We start from the raw sequence: 25,731 nt of genomic DNA, 5'->3' as shown, positions 1-25,731 counted from the left end.
CTATATTCAACAATGTTGGAGGTAGTGTAAATATTAGTGTGCGATGTTAATAAATGATTTTAATGAAATATTGCAGTTTTTTAATAATAGTTAAAAAAGCCAAAGACGCTGAATTTACCTCAGAAAGTAATGATATAAAATAAATTGCATCTAAGTAAGTGTTGAAGGTTTGACCCATTTCTGTAGCCATAATTTTGACAGGTGTAAGCTATCAGCTGAGGAGTTTGCTATCAGCTGAGAAGTTTGACTGCGGTAACATGGTGTCACATGAACTGCCTACGTAGCTGTTTAAATAAATGTCATTGATATTGCAAATATGCATATTTTCATTAACACTGCAGTGTGTATGTATTGAAAGATCAGCAGTATTTTGGCTGTGAATGCTCTTTAGGCCAGAAAAACACAGTATGAGTGATGGTGAGGCTGTCAGACTGGCCCTGTCATACATTCAAATATGTCTGTTCCACACTCAAGTAAAGTAAATAATGTATGTCTGTCCTCTCAACCCATCATAACATCGAAAGTATGTACGTCAACTTAAATCTGCTGTCTACAGTGCTCTTAGCCAATAGTTATGCCCCATGTCCGTTTGCAGTGCTGCACACCTTGCCCTAAATGTAAACAAACATGGCGTCATGTTATAATCCAATGGGAAGCCTGGAAGTGATGCAGCCTGGTATATACTGGCGTTAGCTACCATCTGTGCAATGTATTTGCTTGCTCACAAAATCAAGAAACTTGAAGTAGTCATTAAAAACATACCTGTCACTATTTATTACAGTCTTTGTTGTGCTGACAACACTTCCAAAGGGTGTCATTTCACCAGTGCTGATAAGACTTTCTTTCTCACTCTTCTTCTTTTGAGCAGCAACATGACTCTTCCGCTTTTCAGACTGGGTGACACTGGGCCGTACAAAAGATACAGTTTTACTTGAAGAGGAAGACATGACAGTTCCAAAAGGGGTCATTTTCCCTTCACGGATCAGTCTCTCTTTCTCATTCCCGAGCATCTGAGATTTCTTTTCATCCATGTTAACTTCCTGTAAGGTGTCCTCCCCTTCCTCTACAATTTCTCCATCTTCTAACTCCAGGTCATCCAGCTTTTGGGAAGATGAATTACACAGGAAATGACTGACAAGATCACTGTTTGTCATCTAATATTACCAATATCATTCAGCCTTTTAACAATATCAAATAAAATTTCCAAAATTCACTTATCAACCTCAAAAGGTTTTGTACTAATTTTGGGGAGAAAAGCTTAAGAAGTTGGAAAGCAGTAACTATAGAAAGGGAAAGGGACAGACAGAAAAAAATATACCCAAGAGTCAGAGAAATACTGTATGCAGTATCCCCTACTGGGTCAGCAACAATGATAAAATCACCAATACAAGTATAAATCATGCATCTGCAAACATTCTGAAAAATTGACTCATATGAAACCATATTTTTATTTTTCACTGAAATTATCAGTACAAGTATAGATCATGCATCTGCAAACATTTTGAAAAATTTACTCATCTGACCAATATTTTTTATCTTTCATTGATTATAATCAAATTTTCAACAAATTTTCATAATTCTTACTTGCAAGCTGAAACCTAAAACTTATAAGGCTAACCCAAAAGATATATTTTTTAATGTCTGAAACTTAGTACAAGATAAAACTTAAGTTGGACATCTAAGCAGGCAAGGGACCAAAGGGAACATATAATACCTCAAGTACTGTCTACAATATTCCACAAAAAGCAAACTGATAGTGGTACCCTTACCCAAAGGGTAGGTTAAAATTGCTTAAAATAATTTCACAAAAGATGAGAATACCATTTCTTAAAAGACAGAAACAAAAGTATTAGAAAATTTAATACCTCTGCCTCATTGTTTTCTGCAGCTGACAATTTCTCCATCAGATATTCTTCACGACTTTTCAGGACTTTGAGTTGCTCATCTTTACTTTTCATTTCCTTCTCTACATTGAAATACTGACGAGGATCAACAACTCGCCGTCTCATTCCTGTCAAACATGTGAGAGAGAACTTGTGTTAATGAACTTCTTACAACATCTATTTTGTTTTAATAATTCTAGCCATGAATTTGCTAGGTTAGGGATTTTTTAAAAATAATAAATTAGCTAAACGGCATGGAAAATAGCAGTAAATTATTTACAAATAAATTATATGTTTAATTTCAGGTAAAATCAAATAGAAACGCATCTAAACAGGAAATGCAGTGTACTTTACATAGTGGTTTAAAGTAAAATAATAGATAATAATGTCACCACAGAAAGAGCAGTGAAAGAATAAAAAAGAAAACAGGAAAACTTAACATTTTAAAATGCCCCTGACTATTTTACTAGGAATAACCTAGGGCTTAAAATTTTATGCCATACAGTATTCTCAACACCCCACTACACCTACTTACACTTTGCAGTTTAAGTCACTTGTAATGATGAATGTACAACGTAAAACCGTGTTTGCATGAAGAATTATAGGATGAAAACAGTAGAGCACAACAGTCCAAAGAGCAATAATCACTAGTACATGCATCACAAAGCTGACTGGTCAGGGCAACACAAGTGAAGTTATTTGTCCAACAACGAATCCAAGTAACTTTTGAGCATTTTTAACCTAGATGTTGACTATTTACACAGTTACTTTGGAAGCATCTCTATGTCATCAAATTCATGAAATAATCACATTACAACCCAATGCAGCTTCTCCTCCAAAAGGGAATGGGCTACAGTATCTACAATACAAGCAAATAAAAATAATAGTTTGCATAATATTTTTTATAGTGCTGCCGAACGCGAGATTATGTACTGTGCCGAAGGTACCGTAAACAACTTTACTTTGTACACTGTATACAGTACATGTACTGTAGGCTCGTATGTTAGGAAAATATGTACAAATTTTGTTTAGTACAGTGTAGTACAGTATAATTTGGTATTTTTATTTCCCAAAGATATTGTAAAGTTAAATTTTTTATACATACAGTATGCAGTACACTGTGTGTACAGTAGTACACACAGTGTACTACTGTACACACAGTGTACTGCATACTGTATGTATGCAGTACACTGTGTATACAGTAGTACAGTATAAGTACACTGTAAACCATTTTTATCATATAAATCTGTATTTAGTCACAAACTCAAAAAGAAAAAAATATAGTAATTAGTGAATACACACTGCTGCGCTACAAGGGAATTAGTGATAATTTTAGAGATATGGTCCTTAGAAAAATTCATGAATTGGTGAAAGTTTCCATGAAAAAGAGAGAGATGTTCCACAAAAATCCGTGATAAAGTGAACCGCGAAAAAGTGGGGGTCCACTGATACCCACTGTACAAAATTTGAAGTATGACCCTAACTAGACATAGTATGAGTCTTCAAAGTTTTACTATAATTTACTACAAATACCCTGCCTACCTATTGTAATGGTTGACAATTTATCATTTCTTACCTGAAAGCCTTTCACTAAGGATGTGGAGTTTTAAGTCTCCTTGCTTGAGTTCTTTCTTGACATCCTGGATTTCCTTTTTTAACATTTGCATCCTTTGCTTACGTGCATGAACAGTAACAGCTTTATCCACCTGGAAGCATTTTGGTCGCTTTAATAACCTACGTCTAAAAAGTTAAAAAACAGTTCCATATCCAGAATTGTACTCCTGGCTCACTAACAATATCCATCAATGTTAACATAAATATTGTAAACCTGCCTTCTTTCAGAAATTACCCATAACTAAAACAGAAAAAAATTAGTATGCCCTGCTTTGACCATTAAGGACTTACTCAATAATTTAATAACCACATCTCCATAATGTTACAAACCAGAATTGTGATACCAAACCATGAATAAAATAAATAGACAATATGCAGTAAAAAAAATTTAAATACCTCCTCCAGTATCTGACTTAGGAGCCACAACTGAGGAAACTACCCATCACTTACATTATTTTCAATTTTAGTCCTTCATGTGAAGAACTATTTCTGTCAATCAGAATTTTCACTCAACTTAGAGCACATTTCTTTTATTCCATTAAAAGACCAGAAAAATTCAATTTAGAGCAAATTTATTTTATTCCATTAAAAGACCAGAAAAATTAAATTCAGAGCACATTTCTTTTATTCCATTAAAAGACCAGAAAAATTCAATGTCCTTTTTAACACAGATACAAAATGTTTGACTGATTCTGCCTTATTGTAATACAGGTGTATCTCTGTTAATTTCCCTTCCCTTACATAAATATGCACATTTACTGCTGCATTTATTTTATTACTCAATCCTGTTTTCTTCTGCATTTACTGTATTACTCAGTCTTGTTTTTTTTTCAGATATACTGGGTATTAAAAAGACATAACTCCACCTCCAATTGACTGCAGTGAAAACTCAAACAACAAAAGATGACATAAGCCACTTATATTCTTTTAGCTAACACAATATCTGCTTCTTAATGCCTTTTTTTAGACAGAATCTATATTTGAACTAGTCAGTCTTTCTTATGAAGTAAGTACGATATCAAGAGATTCCCAGGCAGAAATGCAAGTGAAAGAGTAAGCTGGTGCAGTCTAAATAACACTCTATCAATATAATTATTACTAGACAGATACTCCAAGCAAAAGGTATCATCAAGGAATTTCCTGCTCAAAAGCAGTGTTACCTTTACAGTATAACAGGCCTTTAAAGACGAATCATTTTTGACAGCTTTTCACATTCAAGGATGCCATGACTTACAAGATGAAGCAGACAATGTACTCTTATCTGTCTCTAAATGATTTGCCATGTGAGTAGACTTTGAATGCTGTAAATTACTCCTGCTTTGCAAACCGTCAATTCCTTACTCATCCTGTCTATTCTTGTTTTTCCCATACAAGACAGCCAGTATAAATTAATATGTCTTCACCACTTGGGAATAAACACATTCAATACCTTAAGAAAGGGAACAGTGGTCATTACCTAACCTTTTAACCTTGACATCAACATCTTTACAGGGGCTTAAACTACTTTGTTTTGGGGTACTATTACTTCTCAAAATATTGCCCTAAATCCCTCTCATCAGGACTGGAAAATGAAAGAATGATAAGCTTCATTTGGTAGGGAATGCAGTTAATCCTCCCTAAAAGACTGACTCTCATTCATCAAACCCAAAATATAATTTGGGTTCCAAGACCTTTATTTCTTTCAAGACTGTGACATATTCTTTAAAAATCCATAATGGCATGTCAACTGCTTTATTTGACACCTAGAGAGGGTCTTAATTTTGTCTCATAAGTAACACATAAATCCTCATAAGTAACACATAAATCAGCATAGCACAGTAATAAAATCTGGGATTCTGTACATAAAAATTAGTGACAATGTACCAAAGATTTGGTCTAAATATAAACTGAACACTTACTGCAGCCTCGACATCACGTTCCAATGAGAGCTGATCAACAACAGATATACCCAATGCTCGCAACTCCTCATCTTGATCTTTCAAATCTTGGTCCACTCCTTTGGCTTCTTCAGTATTCTTAGCTTCCTTCAACATACTTTCTAATATACTGGTTTGGTTCCATTTGGCAATATTACTGGATCCATCCTTGGCTCCAGTATCATTGCTCCTGTCATCATTCTCAGGTGACTGAGCATCCTGTGAGCTAGTGGAGGTTATCCTGTTTTCAACCAGGAGAGCATCCATTCTGCAATTCTGTGGAAGTGAGAAAAATTTCAAGGTATAAAAATGTTAATATTTCATATCCTAACCAAAAAGTTTTAAAATTAATCCTTAACCTAAAACTGTGTGTTGAACGTGGCAAATTATTGTGAGCATGAACACTAATAAATAATAGACAAAACAATAATATTGGCAACACTGTTGTTACAGCAATATCGAAGCCAATGACACAAGTGTCTTCTCTTTACATTGGAGCAGCTGTCTTTGTTAATTATTATTATTATTATTATTATTATTATTATTATTATAACTATCATTATCTGCTGTTATTGCTGTTGCTATTGTACATTACAACATTATAAGATACCACAGAAGCTTAAAAAATTGCCAGTTATCCATATTATTAATCAATCTTTCAAAACATGAAACATATATCATAATGAGCTACAACATACATTAATAACTTATATATTATTTCCTCCTTATTATCTTTATAAATTCAAAAAGACCAAGTAGTTATTCAACATACTAAACTATTAAATATACCCTATCCTATTAACTGAATATAAGCCCAAGCCTGTATAAATTAAGCTGTCGCAATACTGATGAAAATATTTCATAGTTTTGCTCTAAGTAATTTCTTCCAACATGAGAGAGAGAGAGAGAGAGAGAGAGAGAGAGAGAGAGAGAGAGAGAGAGAGAGAGAGAGAGAGAGAGAGAGAGAGATTATTAGGCTGACAAAGAGAATATATATTATTTTGTATAACCACCATTATCATCAATTACATGACTTAATCTCTAAGGGACTGATTCAATCAGTAATTCTTGAAGCTAACTTCTGTTGGATCCAGAACTTTCAAAACATATTCAGTGCACAGGAAAGTATGCTTGCTTTAATCTTCAAAGCTGTCCCTTCCCAATAGCTGGCCAAATCATTCAACAAATTTTTCACTGGATTCAATTTCAGGCTTCTGAGAAGTGGGGAGACGGACACAGTAATTTCTTTCTGAGTAATGTTCGTACCAAGATTTCATAACCTTGGTGTTGTGAACTGAAGAATTATCAGTGAATAAAATTAGGGTCTGGGCTCTGGTAAGCACATTTGCTGTGGATGCTGCATCCATTGTTTCATTATGCACTTGAGCAACTAATGTGGATTATCTCACCAAAAGCAGTGCAGTATTTCCTTGAAACTTCTTCACCAAACACAAATAAAGCATTTATAAGTGCAATTGTTGAAACAAAAAATTTTTTGCAATATATAAGCTGATTTTTGCAATATGGAGGGAAGCTGATCATTCTAATAGGTCTCACCTATCAAGTATTAGTAGCCTTTGAAAAAAAAACTGACTTAAATATTCTAGGAGAGGTCATGATTAATGTACTACAGTATAACTTTCTAAGACTATAAGCTTTCAAAAATTCTCTGAAGTACAGTACTACTCTGAATGTCACGTGTTTTATCAATGAAGTGATTCATTAAAGATTATTCCTCAACATTAAACAACATTAAGATATGATATTAGAGGGTTTTTAAGGGCTAGGTCATTACTGAACAAAACTTTTAAACTTCAATTCTCGACCTGCTTAAATAAACTGAAGGATTATAAAAATAACCGAGATATAACTTCTGTGGTTGAGGGAGGTTAATACACCTGGTACCACTCTGCTTTACCAGATTAAGCAGTATAGTTTAGCTACTTCACAACATGGACTTACCTAAAAAAATAAAAAATACATTTGAAAAACCAGACTGTTGAATGCCAAATTCCTGTAAATGACCATATGATATCACCAGTCCCTATGCCAAAAAAAGATGCGCAAAATAACATCACCAAGTCCTCATTTTCCATAGTGCCTTTGATAAACTTTTATAAATGAAGCTCTTTCAGCTACCTGCACGCCCAGGCATAATAATTTCCTATTAGGATACCATGACTACAGGCACATCTTTTTATCACCGCAAAGTTGGGGATATAATGTCTTTCCTTTTATGGATATGGTTAGATGTTAAAAACTTCAAAACATTCTTAAAAATTAATGGGACAGCTAGGCCTACAATATTCTAATAAAAAAAACGACAATGACAAATTCTGGCTGAAGACTGTAACCAGATAAAAACCCCAATACTATTATATGACAGCTGGTAGGTTAAATACTTCCTGTTTTGTGTTCAACTAACATTACCCTACAGGCAGCACCAAAGACTTCTCAAGACTATGCTAGTTAGGCTAGTAGCCTACATCTAGGATTTTTAGCTGCCACATTGGATCTAGTCTGGACCAGAACATTTAACAATTCAATTTTGATGATGAGAGAAAAACTGTAATAAGGAAGAAAAAGACTGCATAAAATGAGGCTACAAAACCTGGCTCAAAATTGTTTTGCCCCACTAAAAAATGGCCCCAAATAACAAACTTTTTGCCCTGTTCACCTTAGCCTGCTAAGCTATGACTCTCCAGACCATATCAACATCTATGGTAAAGTGGTGACACTGATGATAAGGGGCACAGCCTACTAGCACTCTATTGGGGTACTGTGGCTTGCTATAGGGCAATATGACTGAATAACCAATTGACTTAGACATAAGTCAAAGTATTAGCCTACTGCTACCAAACCCCATATACAAATTAGTGTAAGGTTAGGCTACCAAAATGATCCTACAATAGCCATCCAGAAGTAAATTCAGGTCTAATTTTTAGCAATCTATCTCTAACCTATCATCATCCCTAGCCAAGAGGAAGACTACTTGCCAAACAAAAGACATGGAGGGCTATCAGATTTTCTTAAGGGTGTAGCTTAACCTCAAATGGGGTTGTTTGTAGAACAACAGGACTGACTGTAAACAGAAGCTAAGTCCACTGTCTCAGATGTCAGGAACAGAATAGAACATACAATTTAGGCCTCAGGCCAAGTGCTGGGGCCTAGGAGATCATTCAGTGCTGAAAGGAAAATTGAGAGTAAAAGATTACAAAGGTGTAACAGTTGGAAAACCTCACTGTTGCACTATGAAACATTTGTTAGACGAGGATGGAAAGTAAGATGGAAGAAAGAATATTATAAAAAGTAGAGTAAAAGGAATGAAAGGGGTTGCAGCTAGGGACCGAAGGGACACTGAAAAGGACTTTAAGTAATGCCTACAGTGCAATGCACGTGAGGTGCATTGACGACACTATCCTCCTACGGGAGGCCATGTCGGGGCACACCACCCTAAGTGAGGTTAGGAAGGTAAGCTCTCAGGACACAGCATTCTAGGAAAGGTTAGGTTTGTTTACGTCAGCGCAACCTGTTCCCGTTGTTCTACACTCGCCCCCTCAAACGCTGCTGAAGCCTAGGATAGATTTGCAAGGGGGTTAATAACTCTCCATACAGGGTAGAGTGCTTACCCCATATGAAAAATGGGAAAAAGCACGTTAAACGAAGAAGAAGACAGGGTAGAGACCAAAGTGGTCCGCCCTTTCTGTGGTAAGCTATTTTCTGCCGTGTCCTAACACCTTTCAGCAAGGTTAAACAATGAAGCACACTATCATAGATATTCCTTACCTTGAACACGAAGTACACCACCACATAAGCTACCTAACAGACATTTAGGTATAAGCTGATAATAGGTTCAACGTTGAGAAACACACATATGCTCACTGTGGTACATAACGTAAACAATCCTGACCGTAACAGTGTAACTTCACGAGGGTGCATTTCATTGAACGGAGGTCACTGACAGCCCTACGTAACCATTAAGTTACGGACAGGCATCGTTCTGTAAGTTGACTTAAACCTTTATTGTATTCTATCTCTTCGTAAATTCTAAAAATAATTCATTATACATTTTATTTACAATATTAATTACTAAAAAAATATACTCACGTAAAATAGCAATAATTTAGCGTAGCTCACTTCTCTTGGATTTGTTCCTAAATAGAATTGATGTATAAAACTAATTTTTTTCCGACCATCTGGTTGATTGTTAGATAACCTTATTAATTGTTTTTGGTAATATTTCGTAACAAAATAAAGTTGTACTGAAAACATGCGATCTCAAAAACAAAAATATTCAATATAGTAAAAATTTCTCCTCTAACCTAGATGGTAGACTAAAGTTGTTTCTTTATGTTGATGTTGCGTATGGTTACGTAACGGAGTCAAACTTACGTAAGGATGGTGTTTGCTTAAAGAAACCTACTAGTAGATAGCCTATGTTAATGCTTATAACATGTATGGCATAATGATGGAAAATTTATCAGCTGAGATAGTAATCAGCTATAGTACAATATTAGTGTGCGTGTAATTAACCCACAAATGTTGACAGTATCTATTGCCATTGACTGATAACATTACATAGTCATGAAAAAGAACAAAATCCAATAACTGCGAAATGTCATGTTAGTGAAAGCGTTCATCGTGGACTCATGGGGAACAGTATTTGTGTTATAGTTTACTTCCTTCAAAAGTAGAGGGGTCTGTAATGTAAAGATAAAAGAAGTTATTTTTTATTTGCTTACTGCCGGCAGTGTACTGTGTAACGACGAATATAATTACAATTTTCTTACAAATCTCATTATTCTAGCGAGTTTGAATTGAAATAAAATGCTGGCGAGTTTGATTAGAAATAAACCATATTCCAGTGTTGCTCTGAAAATTAATGAATTAATCTGATTTGATGTGTGATACTGGGCTTCATGCATAGCAAATCAGCGTCTTTCTATTTTTTTCCTAATTAATGCATTCACTTTGTTTTACTCGATGCTGCAGCATTATTGCACATGTGTTATGCGTTATTTGAAAATATGTGCATACTGAAAAGACAAACATGCTAATCTGACCTCTTTTACAGATTACTTTAACAGCTTGAGCTACGACCTGGCCACAGTCCACTCCGTTGCACTGACAACCAGGTACAAAATTCCATGATTAACAAAGGAACATGCCTACACATGGGCTAGGGTGGTCTGGCATTCCTATTGGGTAGCGGCAATTCCTCTCGTCCTAGAGACTTGTTATGAATATTCATTGGTTGTTCAATGACTTCAGTGCCATCATTGTCAATATCCCACAGGCGTCTTTGTGTGGCTGTCACTATGTTTCTACTTACAGTTTTTTCTGAAAAATTTTCTCGAGTTTATATACAGCCATTGATTTAATTTCCACTACCTGCTACACCCATTATAAGCATAAGAACATGCAGACTTATAATGAATGTGGCTTGAGCTTCAAATTTCTTACAATCGGCCTCGGCATTCATTTTCAAAACAGGTGCCAGTTTTCCTTTTTCTGGTTATATAGTATTACATGTATAGACTATATAAGACATACAATATTGCCAAGTTCGTAGCGGGAATTTCTGTATAAACCATTTTTTTACTCCTCATGGAGTTTGTAAAGTTATTAAATTAGATCATCAATACTACAACCTTCTTAAAAATATATTCAAAAGATTTTTTTTTGTAATTTACGATACTGACGTACTTAAACGATTCATAGGTTTTCATTTGAATACTGTACAGAAATCCATCGTTTCCATAGCAACCATTTCATTCTCCATTCATGAAAATCCTTCTGCTGTGGAAGGCTGCCAGGTTTCACTTGAAACTTTATTTTAAGTTTTGAACAAGACAGAAACTCTTTAGTCTCTGGTTTAATTAAACAGGGATTCCTAGCTAACAATTCTCAAGTTATGAATACGCCAGTGAACGTCATCATTCCATAACAACTCTCTCAAAGCATAATTCATTGCTAGTTGTTTCTAGTCACATCAAGTTACCAAACACAAAGAAAGGACATTTGTCTCATTTGTGAGTCTGTGTTCAATTTTCTTTTATTGAAACGGCTATTTGATAGGCAGTTATTGCAATAACAATAAATACAAGTTGCACCTTGCACCCTTATAGCATATGCACTGGACTAGCAACCTCATCCCACAACACCTGCTAAGACGAACACCCTTTGCGTTCCCCCTGAGTTCCCTTCACACAATTGGAATTTTTCCACAAGGTAAAATCGAGCAAATTCTACACCTTGCTGTAACAGTATGATTTGGTCATCACACAGACAGGGAGTTTGATAACGATAGTGCAATACAGTAAATACAGAAAGACATGGGATTTCAAAAATCACAAAAAGCACACCATTCCAAAACTGGTAACTAATTCCCAGTGTAAAAATGCCAGCTAGCATTAATTTCAAATTTCGGATGCGATCATTAGTCACATTCTATAAAAGTGAAAAATGACTGAACCCAAGTAAATATGATTATTTAAACAAATATCTGGCAGCCAGTAAGCTAACCAATAACGAACACGAAAAATAATAAAGAAACAAAACAATGGACCTTCAATTGATTTAATGAAAAAAAAACAGTTAATAACATAATGATTCAGCAAGGAAATTAAACAATGAATTTTTCTGTGCATGGGTAACAAGCATGAAAAGAGTCAAGACACTGATGTCTCAGTGTCCAAATGTATCTAGCTTTCGTCTGTTACGTTATTTTTGTGGTATTTTTATAAATACCTACATCTTATATGTACTCATAACTTGATACATTGCTATTCAACTTGTTGATCAAATTAATTTAACTGGGAGGAAAACTTTCGGACAAACGGTGAGGGAATAAAAATTCTTTCACAGGCTAAGCACACGACCAAACTCCCACCCGTGTCCTGTCTTGTTATTGGCTCACGATGACATCATCGCTGCATGTTCGTGATAAGCCTTCTGCCTGTTCATTGGTCGCTAATGACATCATTCTCAGCATTTCATTGGCTGAGACTGGTGATGGCGTCTTTCGCTAAGCTACCGCAATTGTTTTGTGAATATTGCAATTCTTTCTAATCGACAGTTGTTGTTTAATTCTTTATATCATCTACATTTCGACGGAAAGGTATAGTAAAGCTAACTCGGCGGGGGGATACGTAAATAAGCACTTTGATAAATTAGCAAAAACTTGAAATCTTTAAGTTATAGATGATATGAATAAGACAGTATAGCCATGTACAGGGAGAAAACATCTTTCTGAAGAATTAATTTTTATCTTTCGTACCTTACTCATATATAGCCTTGTTATATTTTTCGTAGAATAATTTTTTTTCATAGTTAACCATGGAGTGAAATTAATTCAAACTGAGACAAAATTTTTAAAACACTATAAATGCTCAATTTCAATAGTAGACGAACAGTAATTGGAAACTGAAGTTTACTGGCGCTCATTGCCGATTTCTTTGCTTTTAATTTATATTTATTAGTGCTCTGGTGCTCCCTAACAATTATTCTTCCCTTACCTATCGTATACATAACCTGCTAGGTAAAAAAAAAAAATAAACACGCAAACTTCCTACAGTCCATGTAATCACAAACCAGATTTAGCAGCCCCTACTCTGGGAGTTACCAAGTTTTTAATTATATGATTTTCAGCCACTATAAGCCAACCTCCCGTATCCTTGCTATGCGACAGAAGGCGTAAGCTTTATCCCTTCTATCTTCACCGAGTAATGATACAATTAGCTTGTTTATCAGAACTGAGGAAATATGTGGGAAAATATGTATATTTATACTATCAAGTACCGAATTCACTTTACCCTGGCGATAACCACCAGCAGAGGGAATTTTGAACATTGAGTGTACTCTCGCAAGATCAGAATTCGAATTTATACCTTAGATTTCATACAAAGATGACAGTGATTTGTCAGTTTAACTAAAATATATGAATAAGTCACTGCCATCTCTATACCAAGCACAAAAGGCATACGTTTGAATCCAGGCCGTGACACAATGCACTTATCATACATAACTCCTTTTGAGAATAAGTTATGCTCCAGGAACTCCTTTTGGGAATAATTATTCCTTGGGCAAAGTGAATTATATGCAATAGGGAAATGTGGAAATACACACACACACACACACACACACACACACACACATATATATATATACATATATACAAAAGTGAATGTTCATATGTTTGTTTGCATGTTGGTGCACTATAGAAATCCGAACCGCTTGACGGATATAGACAAAATCTGGCACATGGCCATCATTTGATCCAACTTAGATAATAGGGTAGGTTTCAAACCCGTACCCCCGCCCCCTTCCCTTTGTAACTTATGTGGTAAATAAACTCTACGGGTTTATCATACCCTATTTCATGTACTCGAGACCATAGATATATTCTTGAAAATGCTTTTCAGTCACCACAGTAATACCTGGATAAAACGGACAAACAGCACAACAATTTTTGGGTAAAAGGGCCAGTCACCACAGCCATCTCTGGATAAAAGGGAAAGTCACCACAGTAATACCTGGATAAGAGAGACAGACAGCATAGCAATATCTGGTTAAAGGTGACAGGCTGTACAGTGATACTTGGATAAAAGGGACAGTCACTACAGTAATACCTGGATAAAAAGGATAGACAGCACAGTAATACCTGGTTAAAGAGGAAAGACAGCACAGTAGTACCTGGATAAAATGGACAGTTACAGCAGTAATACCAGGGTAAAGGAACACACAGTACAGTAATAGTGGTTAAAGGTGACAGACAGTACAGTAATACCTGGTTAAAGGTATCAGATAGAACAGTAATATCTGAATAAAAGGGACAGTTCCCACACTAATACCTGGATAAAAGGGACAGTCATCACAGTAACACCTGGATAAATCGAACAGACAGAACAATAATACCTGGATAAAAAGGACAGTCACCACAGTAATACCTGGATAAAAGGGACAGACAGAGCAGTAATACCTGGTTAAAGCGACAGTCATCACAGTAACACCTGAATAAACTGGACAGACAGAACAATAATACCTGGATAAAAGCGACAGTCATCACAGTAACACCTGAATAAACTGGACAGACAGAACAATAATACCTGGATAAAAGGGACAGACACCACAGTAATACCTAGATAAAAGGGACTGACAGAACAATAATACCTAGATAAAAGGGGCAATCATCACAGTAATACCTGGATAAAAGGGACAGTCACCACAGTAATACCTGGATAAAAGGGACAGTCACCACAGTAATACCTGGATAAAAGGGACAGTCACCACAGTAATACCTGGATAAAAGGGACAGTCACCACAGTAACACCTGGGTAAAAGGAACAGTCACCACAGTAATACCTGGATAAAAGGGACAGTCATCACAGTATACATGGATAAAAGGGACAGGCAGCACAGTGATACCTGGATAAAAGGGACAGTCACCACATTTATACATGGATAAAAGGGACAGACAACACAGTAATACCTGGTTAAAAGGGACAGACAGCACAGTAATACCAGAATAAAAGGGACAGCCAGAATAGTAATACCTGAATAAAACGAATAGTTACCAAAGTAATACCTGGATGTGTTGAAAATTTTGCGGAGTGACGACAGAGACGGTGACAAGGCACCGAGACCGATTAGTGAACTTATAAAAATAACTTATAAAAATTTCTGTGTGCCCAAAGACTAAGTGAGAATTCTAAGTCCAAGTTGCCAACTTGAGAATATTCAATGTGCCTTAGACAAAGTCTCAGCTGCTAACCAAGACAATAGGTGGAGGTGAATTTATAATTTTTGAGACGCTAATAAATTTAGAAGGGAAACATAACTTTCGTTAGCACCAGGATTTTTAATAACACTTTGTCTTTACCAAGAGAGCTGACATTTAAGCACGATAAGGTGAGTGCAAAGATAACACACAACAAGCAACTTGTTCCTGCTTAAGTTAATCCCCCACTATACACACACATACATATATACCACAAATACTAAGCCACGATATAGTTTAATATTCAGTTCACTGTACCTTCGGAATAACTTTCACTCAAGGAGAAATGGGGAAATATAACTGATAGGTGCTTAGTCACCAGCAGCACCTATCAGTTACAATTCCCCTTGGACATAAGTTATTGCCGAGGGATAGTGAAATGGATATTAAACATATCTTGTCTTAATATTTGTTAACATAACAAAATTCACGTCTGTATAAGTGAAAAAAATTCACACATAAACACACACATATAATTATGCAGTATATATATATATATATATATATATATATATATATATATATATATATATATATATATATATATATATATATATATATATATATATATATAATATATATATATATATATATATATATATAATTATGCAGTATATATATATATATATATATATATATATATATATATATATATATATATATATATATATATATATATATAACTTTGGTTCTGGTATTTCTAATAGCTTTATATTAGTTCACTAGCAGTAACTATTAACCAAACAATCCTTAATATCTAATTAGACACTGATTTTCAAATTTACAGTAGGTTATGTAAACCCAAACAGTATAAACATTCAAGTGATACAACCCAGTCATTCTCTCGCTGACCCTACCTCCTCCTACCCACAACCAAATCGCCCCCCCACCCCAACCCCATTTATAGTCTTTATCCACACCCTGCCGCGTCATATGATTCAATTTTCAGGTCCCAGCCGGAGGCACATGTAGGTGGATCAAAGTTAACAGGATTGAAGGACTGCTTTAGTCCCTTTGCATTTCACTCGTTCTGGACAAGACGGACTTTGGGGAATTTTAGGACGTCTGCTTTAACAAAGGCTCTTCGCTCCGCGTTGCCGCGTCATTTTTCCCCTCCTTTCTTGGTTTCATGTGGACGTGACCACCTACAAATTTCTATCGAAGTCTTCGAAAATGTTTCGGTTCATCGAGGTGGCAGTAGGTAATGGTTACTTTTATTAGACAGTGACATCTGTAGCGTTTCCCTAAACAAAAGCTTGGCTTATTAAAACGGAAGGAAATTTATGGTATCCTAATCTACATGTTATCGTACGCAACACTTTTCATACTTCTTCCAGTTACTGGAGTCACTTGTATTATCCTTAGTTCGAATGCTGAATTATGAAAAAAATAGAAGATGGACATCAAGAAAATTTCAGAAAATTACGTAAGTTAAACGAGCAGCTGGTATTGCTGACGCTACAGGTTACAAAATGACCAAAAATAAATCACACCAAATGAGACCTACTGTCTTCGTATCTATCTTTGGGCGTGAACGTTTACACCTTGATAGAAGAGAGAGAGAGAGAGAGAGAGAGAGAGAGAGAGAGAGAGAGAGAGAGAGAGAGAGTTTGTTATTGTATTAGGCCGTGTGAAAGTGATACTTTTTAGAGGACTAACCTGGTTAAAAGGTTCAATGGTGCAGTATCAAAGGCTTACTTATTCACGTCCAACTAATTATGTCCTTATGGAGGAGCTGCAGTAAGGTAAAGAAGGTCTGAGAGAGAGAGAGAGAGAGAGAGAGAGAGAGAGAGAGAGAGAGAGAGAGAGAGAGAGTTAGTTCTGGAAGCTTGTTTTGTATTCCTTTCTTTTCAGGAGCCCTAATCACATAGATTCAAAGGAAAAACTTGTATGTCAGGCAGGCACGCTCTGCGTATGTTTTTTTTTTCCTGTTATTTTAAGATGAATGTAATGTATCAGAAAAAGATTAACTTTTAATGCTTGTTTAATGCCTGTTAATACTAGAATGTAGGGGGTATTACAGTACTTATGTATTTCTACGAAGTTTTCGTGTGCTCTCAACTATGGTAAAAACAAAGATCGAAAAAACAAGTTTCAGCCTTTATTAGATCTTCTTATGACACAATGAATTCTTTTCTAACAGCACCACATAATTCTACGCAGGTTTTGTAATTTGTAGGTTCGCATTAGACCACTTGAGCGATAAAATATTTAGATGTAATTATACTCCAAACGCCAATTAATGGCTGATCGTATTAAAAGAGACAAACATATGAAAATCAACGTATTTTCAAATTCCAAAAAAGTTTACTGAATTACCTGTGCATTTTTAAAGCAAACTCCGCCCCAAAAAAGTTTACTGAATTATCTGTGCATTTTTAAAGCAAACTCCGCCGCCCCTAAAAAAAAAACACTGTAATAATTAATAGGTTATAAGAACCAAGAAGTTCTACTGCATTATAATGATTTCTACAAACTGTTTATTGCTATTGTGAAGTCATTTCCCCCAAATACATGCGTTCCAGAGAAATACCAAGACAGTTGATCCAAGTCATAACTGCTACTACTAGGAAACAGAAACCTACCACCACCACGAACCACTCTATCTAAAAGAGATAAATCTCTGGCAGAAGCAGACAGCCACACCGAAGAACAGTGTTCTAGTAAAGGAAGCACAAATGACCTAAAACAGGCTACACTGATTCTGTCGTTGTTATAAATATATGAGGCCTTGCGACCAATACCTAACTTTCGTGCGGCATTTGCTGAAACTTTCACTAGATGTTCCTCAAAAGTTAGATGGGAGTCAAAAGTTACACCTAGAATAATAATAATAATAAATAATAATAATAATAATAATAATAATAATAATAATAATAATAATAATAATAATACACGACGGAAGTAGACCCTCTTTCCGACACGTTTTGTTAAAGAGAATGGCAGCATCAGGAAGGTTAATGACCTGTTTTGATTGTGGCTTCTGGATGGACCACAGTTATAATAATAATAATAATAATAATAATAATAATAATAATAATAATAATAATAATAATAATAATAATAATAATAATAATAACATACGACGGGAGTAGACCCTCTTTCAGACACGTCTTGTTAAAGAGAATGGCAGCATCAGGAAGGTTAATGATCTAATTTGATGTGCCTTCTGGATGGACCACAGTTAGAATAATAATAATAATAATAATAATAATAATAATAATAATAATAATAATAATAATAATAATAATAATAATAATAATAATAATAATATATAACGGGAGTAGACTCTCTTTCAGACATGTCTTGTTAAAGAGAATGGCAGCATCAGGAAGGTTAATGACCTGTTTTGATGCGTCTTCTGGATGGACCACAGTTAGAATAATAATAATAATAATAATAATAATAATAATAATAATAATAATAATAATAATAATAATAATAACTGCATTTCAACAGAGATCTTTCACGTTCACAATTGATCTCTGATCCCCTTTACCTGCCGAAGGCAACAGACTCGCTGAACAGCAGCACCAATATGCAGTAAATGTGCCTCGCTGTCGAACTTCTCAGTTCCAGAAGTCTTTTATTCCTCACACCGTTGGACTGTGGAACAGCCTCCCTGAGGATGCTGTGCAATACCAATACAATCTATTTATAAAATTTTATATTTTTATTACATAACAGTTTACCACGATATTGTGAATTTCTTAACATTATATTATTATTATTATTATTATTATTATTATTATTATTATTATTATTATTATTATTATTATTATTATTATTATTTACAAAATAAACCCATATTCATATGGAACAAACTTACAGGGCTATAGCGGCCACTGACTTGAAATTCAAACTTCCAAAGAATATGGTGTTCATTTGAAAGAAATTACAGAAGATAATAAGAACTAAAGAAAGAAGAGATCAGTTATCAGAAAAGGAAAAAAAAAGATAAATTAGTAAATTAGTAAACAAATAGAAGAAAATATAAATAAATTATTACAGTACAAGGTGAATTGTTTCAGAGTAGTACTGCATGCATCTACGCTTGGACTTCTGAGGCTCTAATTGCGCAACATCCTCAGGGAGGGAGGCTAATATATATATATATATATATATATATATATATATATATATATATATATATATATATATATATATACATATACATACATACATATATATATATATATATATATATATACATATATATATATATATATATATATATATATATATATATATATATATATATATATATATATATATGTATGTATGTATGAATGTCTTTTACTGTAATACTACACTATAATATGAAGATATAAAGGCCCATACAACACTATTTGAACGTTGCAACCATATATTTCGGGCACTTCCTTCTGTGTCCCTGTTCACTGGAAAAATATGGACAGATGAAATGTTACAAACTATATATACAAAGAATATATAGGTGTGGCATTAAGTCTCCGATGGTATGCAGGTGACCGTTTCCTAAGAAGGAGGAGAGTAAACTGTTCCCTAGTAGTTTTCGGCCTATTAACTCCCGTTTGCCAACGATTCTGGTGGTCATGTGCCCTGGAACACCTTCTTCAGAAGCGGTCTGAGGATTAAAGCGTCGATGTCGTCCGATTTCCAATGTCCTCCTGACAAATTCATATTGTTGGTTTGATTGATGATAGCAGATTCCAGCATCTTTCTTTTGAACGGACAGCTACTTTTGAAAACCAGCTCCGCCCCACTCCAGTTTATGATATGGCCTGTATTTCTGATATGTAGGAAAATCCCCGAACTCTCCAAAGCGTAACGTACTGATCTTTTGTGCTCTGTTATTCTTTGCGAAAGCGATCTACCTGTCTCCCCAACGTAAATGTCATTACAATTGCTACACGGTATCTTGTAAACTCCGGCTTCTTCCCCTTTGTTATTTAAGTATACGTTAATGAGCGAGCTCCCGATGGATTTGGGATAATGGAAAATGAAGGGATTGTTAGACCTGAGTTGTTAGGTGGCTTTTTGGATGTTTTCGTTGTACGGAAGCGTTATTTTGTTGTTAAAATCTATTTGTCTGTTGTGAGTGGGACCTCTATAGTATATTTTATTCGCTTTGTTAATAGCCCTATCGATAATGTGTGGTGGATAGAGCAGTTGCGTTAGGTGTTGGCGGATCGTGTTGAATTCTTTATCTAGGTACCCATTTGAACACATCCTAAGTCCTCTGAAGAATAAGTTGCACCCTACCATGATCTTTACGGAGACGTCGTGGTAGCTTAAGAAATGAATGTAGGAAACAGCGAAGGTGGGTTTTCTATATACTGTAAATGCATATCTGTTCTGTTCTCTTATGATCAGCACATCTAGGAACGGCAGTTTTCCGTCCTTTTCCCATTCCGTTTTAAATTTTATGGTCGGAACTAGCGAATTTAGTCTATTAAAAAATTCATTAAAGTCTCCCCAGCTATTGTCCCAGAAAGTAAAAATATCATCTACGTATCTAAGCCAGATCATATTACGGGGTTTGATAGATGACAAAATTTCTGTTTCGAAATATTCCATGTACAACTTTGGTAAGAGGTGACAGCCAAATTTTTGTTTGTAAAAATTACCATTGAAAGAGAACACGTTGTTAGTTACACACAGGTTGATAAGTTTGAGGGTTTTATCTATACCAAGAGGAAAATGGTCTTCATATGGTTGTAACTTCCTCTTTAAGAAAGACAACACGTCGGCGATCGGGACTTTGGTAAATAATGACTCGACGTCAAGGCTGAGCAATTTGATGTTATTTGAGGGGATGTTTAAACTATTAAATTTTTGAATAAAATCCTCTGCATGTTTGACGTGAGAGGATGAGAAGGTTCCTAGAAAGGGTGATAACAGGTCTGCAAGCCATTTTGATAATTTACACAAGAAAGAGCCCCTGCTAGATATTATGGGACGTAAAGGAATCCCATCTTTATGTGTTTCCGGGAGGCCGTAGAAATGGGGGAGAGAGGGGTTGATTATCTTGAATGTCTCTAGTAATTCTATGATCTTCTTATTGCCCCCTATGGTTCTGACTGATTTATTAAATTGGGCGGCAATATTTGTTGTGGGATCTTTTGTTAATTTATCATAGGTCTCCACATCGTTTAGAAGTTCGTGAACTTTATTGATGTATGTCTCCTTATCTAAAAGAACTATTTTTCCGTCTTTGTCAGATTTTGTGATTATAATATCCCCCCTTCTTCTTAAACTAACTAACGCATTTTGGAATCTTTTCGGGAGCAAGTTTTTGTTGTTATTTTGTTCCAAGGCATTCTAAACGATGTGGAGACCTATGGTAAATTAACAAAAGATCCCACAACAAATATTGCCGCCCAATTTAATAAATCAGTCAGAACCATAGGGGGCAATAAGAAGATCATAGAATTACTAGAGACATTCAAGATAATCAGCCCCTCTCTCCCCTATTTCTACGGCCTCCCGAAAACACATAAAGATGGGATTCCTTTACATACCATAATATCTAGTGTTTTATGGGCCTTTTTATCTTCATATATATATATATATATATACATATATATATGTTGGGCTACACTTGCAAGCGCCCAACGTATTTCTTATTATGTGGACTGTAGTGGTTACAGTCAGAGAAATGGAATTGCATCTTCAAGACTTCTCCATGGTTGTGCAATGAGTTTACGTCTTTAGAAATAGTAAAGTTCTTCTGGTAGGATTTAGACAAACTCCATAATGGGATTCTGTGTGACTATAATCTTTGAGATCTGGTGCAACAAGGTAACAATGGGTCTACACAGGACGATTTCCCATTTTGATCTGTCTTAAAACTTTCACGCTACATCATTGCAAAACTTATCACTTACACACACACGAACACACAATGACCTCGTTCCCAAGGATTCCTCACTGTCTACGTGACATCTCTTAGCTCAGAACAAAGAGGATGTTGACTTATGCTGACATACTGTTTTCCAAACAACACATTGCTGACATGTTCTGCTGACATGTGCGACTTGATGGACTAGATCTGTGATTCATACACAACACCTCTCTTGTGCTCACACAGATATATATACTTTTTCTAAGTCCAGTTATATTAGTATCTGAATGGAACTACGATTCCATTTTATTACATGTCAAATCATGACATATATATATATATATATATATATATATATATATATATATATATATATATATATATATATATATATACTGTATATGCAATTAGAGCCTCAAAAGTTGAAGTGAAGATGCAATTTTATATGCATACATATTTATATATAAATATATAAATACACACACACACGTTAATATATATATATATATATATATATATATATATATATATATATATATATATATATATATATATATATATGTGTGTGTGTGTGTGTGTGTGTGTGTGTGTGTGTGTGTGTGTATGTATGAAAAGCAATTTAGACAACACTCACATAATTAAGGACTGAGCATTTTACTAGGAACTAAAGTGTCTGCACTTCTCGTCCCGGGATTACACGTGATAGGCAAATCATGCAGCTTAATGCCACCCACTCCCCAGATAATAGACTCATGAATGTGTAAATTGGAATTGTAAAAGCCGTCTGTATTCGAACCAACGCCCGTGATTTTGTCTTAACCATTTAATTTCCTTTTATCTTTTCGCAAACCAAAGATAAACGCTAATGTAATAAAAATCCACAATTATATGGTAATTGTATTAATATGCAACAGATAAAACAAAGACTTTCGAACAGCTGAATGGTGTTCCTCCTTAGTGTTTACGTTATAACAAACGTTAATATTATACAGCTCTGTTATTTATTTTTATTCTTGCCCGTCTCGGTCTCTTCTCAATTCAAGAGAATGGCTTTGTGATATGTTTATAAGAGGTAAATTACCCTTTGCTAATTTCTTTTTAATCTAGCAATATGCACAGGTGAAAATAAGGATTTGCTTAATTCACGAGAAGGAAATGAAAAGAATATAAAATCATGCAAAAGCAGATTAAGGAGAATCAGGGGAAAGGGAAGGCGACGGACAAGAAAATGAGAAGTGAGAAAGGAAGAAAACGAGCCAGAGCAGAAAATGAGTGTAAAATGCCCCTGGCCACTTAATGACGACCTGAGAGAGCCCCACGAAATACCGAACATTTACACAGCGATATCAGCTTCTAGTTTCTCGCCCAACATCAATCAGTTTTCCATTACCCTCCCCACCTCCTCTCCCCTTCCTCCCCTACCCCAACACCTCCCTCCCTACGCCCACTGCCACATATATCATTTGTCTCGGACAGGTCCTCTCGCCCAGGGCACTGGCCATTCTTCCCCCACCCCCCTTACCACTCACCCTCTCCTTTTCGTCTCGTGGGCACTAATTAGGCAATGCAATTCTCATTAAGCGTACTGAAGGAAATCTGGTAAGTGGCCTACATTTATGAATTAGCTTGGCTTTCTTTGAGAAGAAGAGGATAAAGGGATTGACTTAATTTAAGGTATTTCTCTCTCTCTCTCTCTCTGTAGGGTATGAGGGCATAGGTAAGTAATCCCTGTTTTGGAGTGGTCGTGCCATTCTACAGATTCTCTCTTTCTCCCTCTCTGAAATAAACGAGAAAATATCTCTCTTCTAGTACGTACCATTTTACAGATACTCTCTCTCTCTCTTTGATGCTTTTTTGTGAATTACTTAGTCCTAGTGCTCATAATTTTTTTCCCTAAAGATTAATCAAACTCACTCCAGTTTCTCAGAGCAGTACTCTGTCAGTAAGAGCAAGTAAGGCAGAAGTATTTATACTGAATACCATCGCCACAACAAAGGAATTAGACCTCCGGACCCTCGAACGCAACCAATACATTTTTATCTATTTATTGATTTATTTTTTTCTTTTTTTATTAGGCGAGATTTCTTCTTTCTGTATTTCCCTCTTACTTCTTCCTAATGAACACCATATTCTTTTGAAACTTGATTTTCATGTCAATGGCCCCTGTGTGCTTGTTCTACATGAATAAGATTCATATTCTGAATAATAATAATAATAATAATAATAATAATAATAATAATAATAATAATAATAATAACTGCCTATATTCCTCTCGAAGCGGCTGGATCTCGGCCTTCATTAGAGGCGAGCTCAGCTTTGAAGTGCTCCGGACGGGATTCATCGAGCTGCTTCAGTGTTTAGCGAAACACTCGAGAGGGAAATCATATCTCCATCGAGAGAAGGAGATTCCAACCACTTTAGGGAGTATTAGATAATTGGAACCGCTCATCCAGGTCGTTACTGTAACGAGAGTTCGGCAGGAAGGTAGGCTACTAGTCCTGTACTAGTCGTTGCTCGTAAGTTTTTACATAACCTAAAGCGAAAGAGGTTCCGTTGTTTCAGTCAGAGTTCGGCGATAAACCTTTCGTTCGAAATCGGCCCCGATCGGTGAATGACTTTTCTGTGAATTTGGGTTTCAAGCTGAATTCTTTTCTTGGTTGGATAAGTCTTTAATAATAATAATAATAATAATAATAATAATAATAATAATAATAATAATAATAATAATAATAATAATAATAATAATAATAATAATATAAGCTAAAATCCATCCATCATCCATGAATGAAACACCAAGATATTCTCGGATATTAAGAAAATTTCATGAGCAGGCCATATCCGAATGGCTTCTTTTCTCATTACTTACCGTACATTTTCATCTATTTATTTATTAATTCGTTCATTCTTCTGATAACTGATCTCTTCTTTCTGTATTCCCTATTACCTTCTGGTATTTCTTTCATATGAACACAGTATTCTTTGGAGACTTGAATTTCTAGTCAGTGGCCCCTCTAGGCTTGTTCCATATGAGAATAGGGTTCTTTTTCTAAATAATAATAACAATAACAATTGGGGTCTGAATTTTTCGAACAAGCGTCCGGGTCTCTTCTGAAAGAAGTTCCTGTGCTGTTCTGGAAAGACATTCAGTTCTTTCATTATGAAGAGAAAAATAACCGTTCGATTACCCTAGAAGGGACAGTGGGTAGTCCTACATACACTTGACTGGATATTACTTGACTGAGTCATGTAAGAAAAAATCTGATGGGTTTGACAACGTCCAAATAATTCACTGAATAAGTAAACACTATTTATTTAGATAAATTCTGTTTGAGTGATAAATTAGACTCGAATTAATAAGATGTTAAAAATTCTAAAATATGACATAAAAGAAAATAAAACGATAGAAATGACGGTATCAAAACTAAGCTAATGTCAACTATGTAAAATAGAAAGTAGAGACAGTATGCAAAAAAACACAGTAGATAAAGAAAAAAGTAATAGAAGAAAGTTTTAATGAGTCTGCCCCATTAACAGAGTTATATACAGTAACTGAATTTAAACATCTTCGGAAGACTGTCACCAATTAGCGAAATGACTCGGATATACACCCATATTAAGTTGAACACTTATATAAGCTTTTGATTCTTTTGAGATTAACAAAGTACACGATTTTATCACGAAACGTCAAAGAGAGAGAGAGAGAGAGAGAGAGAG

At 35.2% G+C, this 25,731-nt stretch overlaps 1 protein-coding gene across 2 annotated transcripts in view; it reads right to left on the bottom strand.

The window, feature by feature from the left end:
• Positions 1-25,731, bottom strand: part of LOC136847113 (DNA excision repair protein ERCC-6-like) — a 248,636-nt gene that overhangs the window by 33,867 nt on the left and 189,038 nt on the right. The window contains exons 1-5 of one of the 2 annotated variants that reach the window (XM_067118448.1): positions 9,200-9,407; positions 5,396-5,689; positions 3,460-3,589; positions 1,866-2,011; positions 763-1,100 (exon numbers count right to left, since the gene is read on the bottom strand). In XM_067118448.1, the coding sequence (XP_066974549.1) occupies positions 763-1,100; positions 1,866-2,011; positions 3,460-3,589; positions 5,396-5,680 (899 nt within the window). In that variant the 5' untranslated portion in view covers positions 5,681-5,689; positions 9,200-9,407. Of the gene's footprint in view, positions 1-762; positions 1,101-1,865; positions 2,012-3,459; positions 3,590-5,395; positions 5,690-9,199; positions 9,408-25,731 lie in introns of those variants that run through there. The other variant, XM_067118447.1, reaches the window with a different exon arrangement.

Source organism: Macrobrachium rosenbergii, chromosome 16, assembly GCF_040412425.1.
Source record: "Macrobrachium rosenbergii isolate ZJJX-2024 chromosome 16, ASM4041242v1, whole genome shotgun sequence".
Taxonomy (NCBI): Eukaryota; Metazoa; Arthropoda; class Malacostraca; order Decapoda; family Palaemonidae; genus Macrobrachium; species Macrobrachium rosenbergii.
This window is presented reverse-complemented; position numbering and strand designations above follow the sequence as displayed.